The following is a 12,666-nucleotide window of genomic DNA, read 5'->3' on the forward strand; positions in this document are numbered from 1 at the left end:
AACTTTTGATCAGCTCATACACTGAGGAATTCTGCTGCTTATTCTGAATAATTATTCCAGCAATTTAATTAAACTTAACACATTTCGCAAGATACAAAGTGCAACTTTACACAAGCACCAAGCTCACAGGATATATTAGCCATCACACTGCCCATAATGACTAAATAGTTCAACTCACGCCCAGAATTATTTTTGCTAGTTTCAGGCCAAGAGGATCTGAAGCAATGTCACATAACTTATACAAAGTCTTCAGAAACAAAGTTCTCCTTTTAAATCGCTTGCCAAGCATATTTCTGTCCTCCAAAGCTCGATAGAGAATGTCACAGGCATGGCAAAGGCTTTCTACATTGTCCTCTGTTTGATGTGAACAAGAAGAAAGCAAAAGTAATTATCAAGTTATATTTGTTGAACAGCTGAGCAAATCAAAAACAAAAATTAACCAGAAGAAAAATAAAGCAAGTTGTGAAATGTTCAGTAAGACACAATTTCTAATTTAAGCACAATAGGCTCAATACAGGGACCTACTTTAGGTGCTCCCAAGGAAGCAAATGCTACACCTCAAGAAAAATCTATTCCCCCCTCCCTTTACTATTGATTTTGCAAGTGCAGCTTTGCAGCAGTTTCTGTGGCTGCTTTGGACCAAAATCCCTTCCCTGTCCTTCGTAACAGTAGCACAGTTAAGTGGTATGTGTGGGCTGCAGGAAAATACCCTGCTATATGGGGAGGGCGGGATATAAATCCAATAAAATAAATAAATTAAATGAATAAATAAGAACAGCGGCAAAAGGAGGCTGCTGTGATGGCTTCAAGATCTCAAGCCAAATTGCATGGGTACCACTTAGGAAAGCAGGAACAGTTCACTACCTCCACCTCGCCCTCAAAGTGTCTCAGATTGCATGTGATTATTCTTCAGGAGCACTTATCTGACTTAAGTTATTTGGTCTACCCACTGACTACTGTTATAAACAATAAGTCTGTGTAGTAGGCACGCATGGCTAAAATGTAAATCTCTTTTTTTAACTAAAATGGCAGGGAGGAGTGGCTGACTGACCAGGGTTTAATATGACAGCTGCAAGTACAAGGTATAAAAGAAGCAGCCATAAATGGTCTTTAAATATTCATAGTGGAGTTTAACATCTGTGGAACCTTTAGGGCACGTTCTTTGAGTTGCTGTGTCAGGACCTTGCATATTGCTAATACAAATACATTAATGGAAATAACAATGTTGTTATATTTAGTAATAACATGAAAGGGTTGTGGCAATTATGGAAGTTTCAGCCAGGCAACCCACAGACAAGATAGTATTTTCCACATACACAAGAGGCTTCCTGGATGTACAGAAGAAATTGGCTCTATAAATAATCTGAGGGGAAAAACCTCCCCAAAAATGCCCTGATGAGGACTGAACATGCTCCAGGAGACACAAACTGCTGACAGTAGTTGAAAGTCAATTAAAATGGGGGGAGGTAAAATTAAACCCCTAAGACCTTACCCAATATTGGAGAGGAAAGACGGAGAATACAGGGAGCAAGTATCTCCCCACCCCATGATTTCTCATGGGCTCCCAGTTTGTTTGCTTTGACATTGGTGGCCATGTGCTGATCACCTAACCCACATAACAGGGCCTCAAGCAATGAGGCGGCAGGCCCCACCAGTATGCAAAAAAAATATGACGGACGGAAGGAAGGAAGGCTCTCCCAAACCAGTCAGCATAAGGGCTGAGCAGGCATAGTGCCTTGTGCTTCTATGGAATCCTGGCAGAGCAACAAGTCTTCATTTTGCTTTTAGACAGTAAGGCTGAGTGAAAGCAAATGGCCTGCAACTTGCTTCCAGTCAACATACTGACTGATGGGGAGAGGAAAAGAAAAATTCTCCATAGCTCCTGTGTGCAGGGGAAGAATAAGAGAGATGATGACCAAACATTTTCCATCTTGCCAGCACCATAAAGCCCAAGAATGAGACTCTGGAAGGCCTCCAAGCACTAATCCTGAGCTCTGCAGCTCTGTGAAGAAACTTACCCCTATCACTAATATTTAGAAGCAGGAGCCCCCTCAACCCCAACCCTAATAGGCCGTTTCCTTACAGGGCTATGTTTTTGATTTCAGCAATTCAAAGGCCAGGTTGTTGATTCCTGGGTTGAGAAGCAGCTACCGGGCTCTTAAAATCATGAAACCATAGTCAGTGTGCTACAGTCACTGAGAGTGCTGAACTAGGCATTGGGAAACAAGGATTCAAATCCTAACTCAGTCATGTAGCTCAACAAGTAATTTGGGGCTAGTCAGCCTAACCTAACTCACATGGTCTGTTCTCTGTACAAAGTGGGGAGGGGGGATGTATGCCATCCTGAGCTTCTTAGAGGATAAAAATGTGATATCCTTGGTAGGATAAAAATGTATAGAAATATGGATCAATGCAAATCTATAGGCAACCTGCAGGATTAGGAGGCAATTCAGAACCACTTACAAGTTCCAGTGTTCCCTCCAGCTCACACATTTTTGTCTTAGCTCAGGAAAGATGGCTCCAGAGCAAATTAATTTGGCAGAGCCAAATTGCTCGCTCACAACTTTAATGCCAGTAACTCACAAAGTAGAATTTTTGCTCACAAGGCTCCGCAGCTTAGAGGGAACATTGCTTACAACCTGTGAATTTCTCTAAGTGACAAATGAATAATTTTATGAAAGCTATAACAAATGTAATATAAAAAAGATTACATACCAGTCTCTAATTCATGTAAAATTGGCAAAATTCTCATATTCCAGTAGTTTTCTTCCTCTTCAGTTTCATTTGCTCCCAAATTATTTTCTGAAATTTACAACCATGGTTTTTTTAAAATGCACATACAATTTTTTAAATGCTCACAGAACAAATGTATGTAAAGCTGTGGAAATATTACAAATGTAATATTTTGTAATCTGGTAACAGGAAGGAAGTAAAGATACAACATACAGAATCAAAAGGCAAAATCAATTTCATCTATCTTAATAGAAAAGCAACAGGAAACTCTATACACCAGACAGTGACAAGTTCAAGATAGTTTTCTGTCTCGGTGGTTTATCTGTCATAACCACAGTTTTGCATTTTGGCCACAGAGATGACACTGGTCTACATTCATTGGCTGCTGTTTTTAGCATGGAAGTGAAAGAGCCTTAGCAACACTGAGGTTTAGCAAGTTGAACACTATCTTAACTGATCGCTTATTTGGCTACAAGTACATTAAATTTTAACTTATTAGGGGATCAATCTGGAGGATTAACATTTTTGGGCCACACAAATCTCCTTTCTGGAAAGCATTCTGCAAGCACAAAAGTGTTCTGAATGGAAGGGGAAGTGCTGGCGCTGTGTGAGGGGCATGCCTAGTTGGTTCAGAGCTACACGTTAAGTGTATCAGGACTCTTGGCTCCGACAGCACCAAATCCATTCACCCACTTTCCCCACTCCTCCTATAGTAAAAACAGACTGGGGGAAAAACAAAGTAGCAGTTTAGAGTTGCTATGGCAGTCACGTTTTACACCACAATATCATCCTGTTTTAATATTTTGTATTTAGGACTAGAAAGACTTATCCAACAATCTGTTAGGTAAATATAAATAGCGAAGTTCTTTATAAATACTGAAAAATAGTCTCATTTTCTAATCTACATTGCCCTGCACTGTGTGGGGAAATCATTCAGGAGATTTGCTCGCTATTCTAAGACAGGAGCGAATGTTGCCCGATGTGCCACCATAACATTCTCGAAGTGCTAACATCATTTTGCATTTCTTTGTTAAAAATAGGCTCTGCCTCTCCATATAAACATCTGCAAGGTGTTATAAATAACAATAAACAGGTCAAGCTAAGAACAGCAGCAAAACCAGAATAAAATTGAAATTAAAACAGGTTTAAGCAGCACATTTAAAAATTACAAACAATTTTACTCTCTTTCACTGCAAAAAAAGTTTCTGTTTTAACTAACTATTGGGGGAGAAATATGCTCCAAATAAGTCACAGCTGAACAAAGTATTTCTTATTTGAAAGTGATTCCAGTTTGTTATTTAAAAAAATCACGTTACTGTTTGCTCAAAAGGACTATAGTCTCCTGGCTGCTTCCGTTTGGTTCGTGGAACCACATTTTCCCAGTTCATGCCCATACTTACCCAGTGCCCCACTGCAAGATTTTACAAGCCAAGAAAGGCGCTAGTCCCAGCTACAAGTAGTGTTCTTCACACTCCTCAGGAGACAATGTTTTCTGTAGCTGCTGATTCGGTACAGTAATATACAAGAAAGGAAACTGACAAAGACTTTAGAAATCTATATTCAACCAGTACTATATGATGTACCTGTCTTAGTATCAGCTTTAATCCAAATACTATTTTCTGGACACGATGAAGGCCTGCCTGATCTCTTAGGATGATCCTGGTCACTAAAAACAAAGGGGGGTGGGGCACATTTACACGTATCAAAATATAGGGAAGCAATCCAATTCATATATATAAAAGTGTTCTTTCAAGGATATGTGCACAGTTTTCCAAGTAGCCATGAGAAGGCTTCTGGCAAATAGGAAGCATATCCTAGAACTGGAGCACACCTTATTCAAAAATAGTGGAAGACCAATGAATCCCCTCATTCTGTCTCCAAACCATCTCCATAACTAATGCACACACTCTCCACTCAGGCAAAAACACTAGTGTACGTATGCTAGCTCCAGGCCAGTATAAGGATGGAAAGGTTCCAGTAAAAAGCTGAGTTTCTGTCAAGTCCACATCCCCCCAAATCATCTTGTGATCTAGTTGGAGTTGACAGTATGTAATATCGCCAACCAGTACTGTCAGCCAATCCTGTGGGAGGACTGTGCACATATCCCTTTAAGGGGAAGGACACAAACTATATAGGAACTCCTAACTGGGAGAGTTACAGGCAAAAAAGGAGTAATTTTATCCTTACCACATCCACCTCACCCCCCCAAATTACAGCCCCTTATGTCATAAGTGAGATTGTCAGATTGCTAATGCATTGTTTAGTATTTCAGTTTCAGCTTTAAGCAGAACTTTATTATTTATTTAAAACATTTATTAGCCACCTTTCTTCCTTACAGAACACAAGGCGGCTTACAATACAAATAAAACAATTACAAAGCACACAATAAAAACAATATAAATCAAATAATTATAAAACCCCATAAAAATCACAATTTAAAAACTCCAGTTAGGACTGCCAATAAATAAAACTAAATCAGTCAAATGCAGTCCTAAATAAAACTGACTTCAACTGCCTCCTTAAGATCAATAGTGAGGAGGCCAAGCACACCTCCTTGGGGAGGTTGTTTCATAATTTTGGGGCTGCCACCAAAAAGGTCTTCTCTTGTGTACCTAACAGAAGAGCTTCTTTGATTGGTGGGACCATCAAGAGGTCCTGTCCCTGCGATCTTAATTCCCAGGCAAGAAAGTATGGTAGACAGCCCTTCAGATACTACCATCCCAAGCCACGTAGGGCTTTAAAGCACAAAAACACCCCTGAATTGTGCTCGGGAATGGATCAGTAGCTGGCCCCGACCAGCAGTCTAGCAGCAGCATTCTGCACTAGCTGCAGCTTCCGAACACTCTACAAGGCTAGCCCCAAGCAGAGTGCATTGCAGCAGTCCAGTTTAGATGTAACTAAGGCATGGCTATGGTTAGATCTAACTGAACCAGGAACAAGTGCAACTGACACACTAGTTGAGGCTGGGCAAAAGCACTCTGAGCCACTGTATCCACCTGGTTTTCTAAGGTGACCGCTGTGTCAAAGCAGCACTCCCAAACTATGAACCTGGTTTTCATGGGGAATATAATCCCGTATGGGAATATTAACGGCCCCCCCCCCAATAAAGTGTGTTGCTAAGAAATCGAAACATATTGTAATGAAACCATACACCACAAGAGGTCGCCATTATTGAACATAAAATACTTGCATGGTTATGTTCCTATTGAGCGCTGAAAGGATAATGATGATTACTGCCAGGAGATAGTGAATTGGATCTGGCTACTATCTGTAAACTCTTAAAATGTCACCCTCTTAGAGCAATTTATGCTGATACAAAATGTATATATTAACTTTTTTTAAAAGTCAGGGAACATAGTACATACAAAAATGCATTAAGTTAAAAATTATCTGTAACTTCCATAGCACTTTTCAACATACAGAGTAGTCATCTGTGAAACCTGCAGTGCATTTTCAAGTCCACCTCTCAGCCAAACAACAGAATTCCACCTGGGCAATGTACCTACAGATCTGAATGATCCTTGGACCTACAAGATTTCCCAGATAAGGGCAATCATCTGAGTTTTGATAAATAATTAAGGAAGACAGATGTTTTCTTGGATTTCAGTGGTCCTTCCCGTTTTTACCATTCAATGGTAATCTGGTGACATTGTTTTAGGAGTAAAAATTTAAAAAGTAAAATTATGCTTATTGCCTATATTTTCAATGAAACTACTGGGCAGTACTTGAGATGGCATATTTGTGCCTCAAGTACACTTTTGCATTCCAGGAACTGGAGCACAAGACAGAAATAAAATGGAAAAAACACCAATCAGATGAGGATCTTACAGTCTTACAGAAAAAAAGCTGTAACTCTAAACATGTACCTGAACAAACTGCACATACTTAAAATGAGAGATGCCTATTAGAATCTATTCTTTCTGTCAGTACAAATATTCAGTCTTAAAGGGCATCAGTCCACTTACATAAGATTTATTCTTCAGACTATTTCAGTACCATAATTAGGCATTGTCAAACCATATTTAGTAATCATAGAACAATCTGGTTCAAAACGCAGGGCAGTCACACATCTAATGTTCAAAGATAATAACAGTCAAGGAAATGTAAAGGACTATAGAGGGGAAAATATCAGTTTAGATTCAGGTGAATAAATAACTTTGCAACAATAGTTTTGGAAAGTAAACTCCAAATTAAGCACTTGAGCATACCCACGAATTTAACAATTATCACTCTGTATGAGGCAGAGTCTCATAAATTATGAAGCACAGTAGAGGCCAAACCTTTTGCAATCAAGTATTCACTAGGTACTGAAACTAATTTCTACCCTTGCTGCCTTATAAAACAGCAGAACAAAAGCAAATTTTGGAAGGCCCATATATAGGTATATAGCTTATGGAATTTACAGTACCAAAGGACCAGCATGAAGTAACACAAATCAAATTAAGTATTCCTTGCTCTATATCTATTTCTTTCCACTATCTGTTACCCCCACTTTGCTTCTTTCCCCCCGGTTCCAACTCTCTCTACACTTTTGTTTTGGCTTTTGTACTATATTGTAGAAGGTACAGACTTGGGTTATGTCCAGGATAAATCTGTTTTTCATTAATTATGTTCTAAACATGCTCCTCATACAATCAGGGTTTAGCTATCAATGTCATCAGGGTTACAATTAAAAATTTCAGCTGATTGTACTGCTATGTGTTACTACTAAATATTTTTAAACAACCACAGGGCACTTTAACATTGATAGCAGCTTATTTTAGAAATGTGAACATTGATCAACAGCTGGCATGACCAGGAGATCTGACACAGAGTAGATTTTATTTGGTGGAAGAGAAAGCTCTGGATACCAAATGTGAGAATTAATTAGATATTAGTACATCTCTTGACCTCTCAAAGCTGTCAGATTCATCTGCAACAGCATGTAATTGCATGCACACAGCCCTAAGCAGAGCAGATGCACTGGCAAGCAAGATAAGTGGACCTAGGGGCCAATAACCATTAGTGAATTCAATACCAAATGGAAACAAAACAAGCATCTTACTCACCTTAATGCCATTAAGGACATCACAAGCTAACAGTCACTGCCAGTGAATAAAATGGGTCTAATTTTTGTTGCTGTTGTCACTGACTAGCACTCGGGAACTCTCTTCTTGGGGATGCAGAGAAAAACCTGCAATCAGGCCTCTAAGCGCTTGATTATCAGATGCCCTTACTATTATTAATAACAAAATAACCTTCCTTTGGGCGATTTAGGAGAAACATATTTCCACTCTTCAAAGAAGAAAAAGTACAAGAAAGTGATATAAACCAGAAACTATATTAAGAGCTGGGGCCCTGGATCCTTTTTTTTTTTAATGCCCCCCGAAGGGGATTTTTAATTTGCATTTTCTATAAACTACAAAAATTACAACTAAAAATTGGAAGGGGGAGGGATACTAAAACCCTAACACTCTAACTATGGGAAATGGGGAAAGGACAAACTAATACATAAAAACTACTTGATGGGGAAAGGAAACTACTATTCTAAACTATTTCATCTATTGGATTTGGGAAAGGGAAAGCTAATACATATCACAATCTAATTAGCTAAAGTAAGGCTTATTAACCTAATGTTACAAGTTGGTTAATGTTACAAGTTGGTTCATTGCAATATTGCTTTAATAATATGCATTTAACATGCTTAGCACAAATTCTGCCTTTAAGAACTATTGTTCTTGTTCTAGAGTCTTTTCTTCCTGCGTTACTTCGTTTTCTTGAGTTTGGGGGCAACGTCTCCTTTCTCCAATTCCAATGATTCTGGTGAAGTGGAAGTAGTGCTTTTTGAATCCTGTGAGTAGGATTCTTCTTCTTCTTCTTCCTCTTGGTCTGGTTTTGAGTTCTTTTCTTTCTTCTTATATTTTGAGTTGAACATTTGATTCATAAATTTTTCCGCTTTGGGGACAGAGTCAATTTTGTATTTTTTATCCAAATAATTAAAGCTCAGTCCTTCCAGTAATAACCATCTGTATGGTATTCCCTTTTTTTGCAGAGTGAGTGTAAGCATCCTGTATAGTTTCCTCCATTTTCTGACTTCAAAGGGGATGTATTTTAGTATTTTTATATCTTCATTCTTAATTTTTAATGGCTTCTTCTCTTCAGGAATCCCATGGAAATGTAGAACATACGTAGATCTTTCCAGCTGGAGCTGTATTAGTTGCGTTTTATCGGAGGATCTTTCCTTCTCTGCTTCATCTACTCTTTCGTTGATATTCTCAGTCTGTTTTTCCATTTTTTTCAGCGTTTTCTCGGTTACTGAGGTTCTTTTATCCATTTGATTCAGTTGTTTTTGAACACTGTCATATTTGGCATTGAGGTTAGTCATCTGTTCCATTAGGGGGTGCAGTGCATTTGCTAACAGTGAAGAAAAGTCTGTAGTTACTTCCTGGTTCTGAGAGGGAGTCGTTGGTATGTTATTTCCAGTAACCAGTTTTTTCTCCGGTGCCCTCTGTCCTCTCAGCCATAATATCAACAAGAAGTAAGTTTTCCAAAACAAGACAAAAGTTATACAATTTAAATCTGCTTTGTATATATTGACAGTTTTTGTGTTCGCTTAACTTCTTATGCGCTTATTTTAGCTCTAAGTCTTTTTATTTCCGATTTAAAACCGCTTTTAAATCTTTTTCAAAAACCGAGGGGGAGGTGCTTGGGTCCCTCTTCCTCCACGCTTCAAACTTAGGCGCTTCCAATTACTACCAAGGTCCGTTCGCTTTTTCACCTGAGCATTGCTTAACTCACAGTTTGGAGACCTGGAGATCTTTTGGAAGCATTTTAAAGTTTTGATCGTGGTCGCTTGCTCCGGCAGTCGTCTCTAAGTGCCATCTTGGCTCCACAGCGATGGTACCTTTCGAGAATAAGGCGAGCCTCAATTCCTTGGCTGTTGCCTTGGAAGAGGCTCTCCTCAGCTCCCCAGGCTGAGGGTCTCCTACAGAGACCCCGGGGAGGTCCGGGATGAACTCGGACCCCTCCCGTCAGCTGGGTCTCGGTGCGTTCCCTTCAGAGCGAGATGCTTAAGCGGCAAAACGCTTAAACCAGAAGTCCTCCTGGGGCCCTGGATCCTGAATACATAGCTCTATATGCGTCTGTCTCCTGATTTGCTATTGTCAAAAAACCAGGAGTATACAAAATAAAGGAACACATGGCAAACAGGAATCTACTGTTCATTTTTTTTGCAGTTTTGAGCAGCAGCAAAGACTAAGATCAGGCAATAGATTTCTAGTGTAATAGGAAACCACTTGAGCTCAATCTGTCCTGTGCAACAGCAGATAACTGCTTGTAGATTGAGAACTTTGTAAGGCTCATTTTAAGCTGATCAATCTTTTATGTTCTTATAACTGATGGCAGGGCTCTTTTTGTAGAAAAAACCCAGCAGGGACTCATTACCATATTAGGCCACACCTCTGACAGTACAGCTCATTAGCGTATCAGGCCACCCCCCCATGTTACCAGAAGTGTGGTCATCCAGCCACACCCACCTTTTGCTTCTTATTCTGTTTACCTTGTTTGTTGTCAAAACGGTTTTGACAAAACCAATAAAAACATTATTGTTTTTAAAAAGTTTCCAACTCCTAGGTTTGTGGATGCACTGGACGAGAGTAGTTTGTGGACTGTGCACCAAAGGAACTAGTCCAACAAAATTTTATTCAAGGAATAAGATTTCATGTGCCACCCACACTTCTTCAGGTGGAAGAAGTGTGCATGCACACAAAAGCTTATACTTTGGACTCCAGCTTTGTTCTGTTGCTTCAGACCAATATGGCTACCCACCTGAAATTATTACTGTGATGACCTCCTTAGAGGACTTGTTTCCCTTTAAAAGTGTTCTTTATTTTATTCTACTAGGTATAGACGGCTGCCACCAGGAAATTTAAGGCTTTCCAAACCTTACTTCTGCTCTTACTGGTTAGGTAGGCTTATGAGGAACTATGTGGTCCTAAGGAAGTATTTCTTTCAGAGCTGGTATATTTGATTAAAAGAGGATTTATTGAAATAATTCATAAATAAAAGGGTGGAACAAGGTATCTAGTAATGTGTAATAAATGAACCATTGCTGGGTGTATCACACACAATATGCTCCCTTACAGGGATCTTTCAGGTAACTTTGTAACACTTTAACTCAAGGTCATATAATTTCACTCTTTCTCTCCAGTTTATCAGGACATACAGCCTTTCTTATAACTTGTCTTCAATTAAACGTTCATTTACTTTTTCCTATTTTCTCAGCTTTCCTTCTGTTTCTCACTCAACTAACTTTTTCCATATAGGACTGCTTCTAACTTCCTTCATACCCAGAACTAACTGCTTGTCTAACTCATTCCCCACACAGAGCTAACTGAACTCCTCAACTGTCAAACCTGTAACTGTAACCTCTGACTGACATAGACATATCCACTCATTCTCACTTCCAAAACCCCTCCCCCTCTCTGTCAACGACCAATCATACCATGCTTGCTTCTCTGAACCACTCTAGTCTACTTACCACCACCATGCAACCAAACTTTTAAAGACACACACACACACATAAAACAAGGAATCATTACACTATAATATTTTACAAGCAATTATGTACCAGTGGAGTGGTTACCATTCAGAGTCTCCCCCACAGGTAAAATGATCCTGTGAACAGGTGGGCTTTACCACATCAAAGTATCACTACCATCACAAGATCACCAATTGTTGGAAGTCAACTCCTCAGAAGCAGGAATCTCTCTTATTAGGAGGTTTAAGAACTTCAACTTTGCTGGCCCATTAAAGGCAGATGTCAGAGAAGAGGGACAACTTCTTCAACAGCTCCTGGCCATGGGTCATCTGGGCTTTTGGCCTGGCAGCCCCAGCTAGTTGTTTGTTCTCTGAGGAATCCTGGGATTCAGAGGGCCCAGCCCAGCCCGAGTGCCCGACTCTCCGCACAAGTCAGCTGGCCTTCTGAGGATCTCATAAGAACATAAGAGAAGCCAATGTTGGATCAGGCCCATCAAGTCTAACAGTCTGTCACACATTGGCCAAAAATACCAGGTACAATCAGGAGGTACAACAGTGCCCCCCAAAGCACCAAGAATACAGAGCATCACTTGCCCCAGACACATCTCCATCACATCACATCTCCAGCCACCACCTGGAGGTTGGCAACCCTAACTTTAAGATCCCCTTTGTGGGGACAGCTAGATTTGAGCCCCCCCCCTGCCCTCTGTTTTGCCATCAAGTCATAGTTGGCTTACGTTGGCCCTGCAGGGTTTTTAAGGCAAGAGACATTCAGAGGTGGTTTGCTGTTGCCTGTCTCTGCGTAGCAACCTTAGACTGCCTTGGGGGGTCTCCCATCCAAGGACTAGCAAGGACCCTGCTTAACTCCTGAGATCCGGCAAGACCAGGCTAGCCTGGATTATCTACTTTTTTTTTTTAACCATAATATTTTATTAGATTTTAATTCAGAACATAACAAATAATACAGGTTCTCAAACAACATTTTAACAATTTTTCATATATATGTCAGTGTGTATACAGACTTCCAATTTGACTTACTCAAATACTGATAGAAGTTTGCTAGCTTATCATTAACAATGAGTATTGTGCTGAACTAATCGCTTTCCAATCAAAAGACTCAAAGGTTAACTTATCCACAATTGGATACCATTTACCAGTTGGGTTCATTAGTTCACATTCATTTTGGTCATTCGTGTTAAAAATGGAAACGGTTTCTAATAAAAAATATTCCCATACTTTAGATAGCCATAAATTAATTGTCGGAGGATGTTCGTCTTTCCATTTCTTAGCTATAACATTTTTTGCGGCTGTAAAGAGTAGATTTATCAGTTTTCTCTGTTTGTTGGGAATGTCACTCTCAGGCCACAAATTTAGCAACATTAGTCGAGGGTCTAGGGAAACATCGCAACCTACAAG

General features: G+C 39.7%; 1 protein-coding gene across 1 annotated transcript in view; it reads right to left on the reverse strand.

The window, feature by feature from the left end:
- The window catches only part of ARMC2 (armadillo repeat containing 2), a 118,394-nt gene that overhangs the window by 81,887 nt on the left and 23,841 nt on the right, over positions 1-12,666 (reverse strand). Inside the window, exons 6-8 of the mRNA XM_015405401.1 lie at positions 4,317-4,399; positions 2,716-2,802; positions 179-354 (exon numbers count right to left, since the gene is read on the reverse strand). Coding sequence (XP_015260887.1) covers positions 179-354; positions 2,716-2,802; positions 4,317-4,399 — 346 coding nt within the window. The remainder of the gene's footprint in view (positions 1-178; positions 355-2,715; positions 2,803-4,316; positions 4,400-12,666) is intronic.

This window comes from Gekko japonicus, unplaced genomic scaffold, assembly GCF_001447785.1.
Source record: "Gekko japonicus isolate JY-2015 unplaced genomic scaffold, Gekko_japonicus_V1.1 scaffold1390, whole genome shotgun sequence".
In the NCBI taxonomy this organism is placed as follows: domain Eukaryota; kingdom Metazoa; phylum Chordata; class Lepidosauria; order Squamata; family Gekkonidae; genus Gekko; species Gekko japonicus.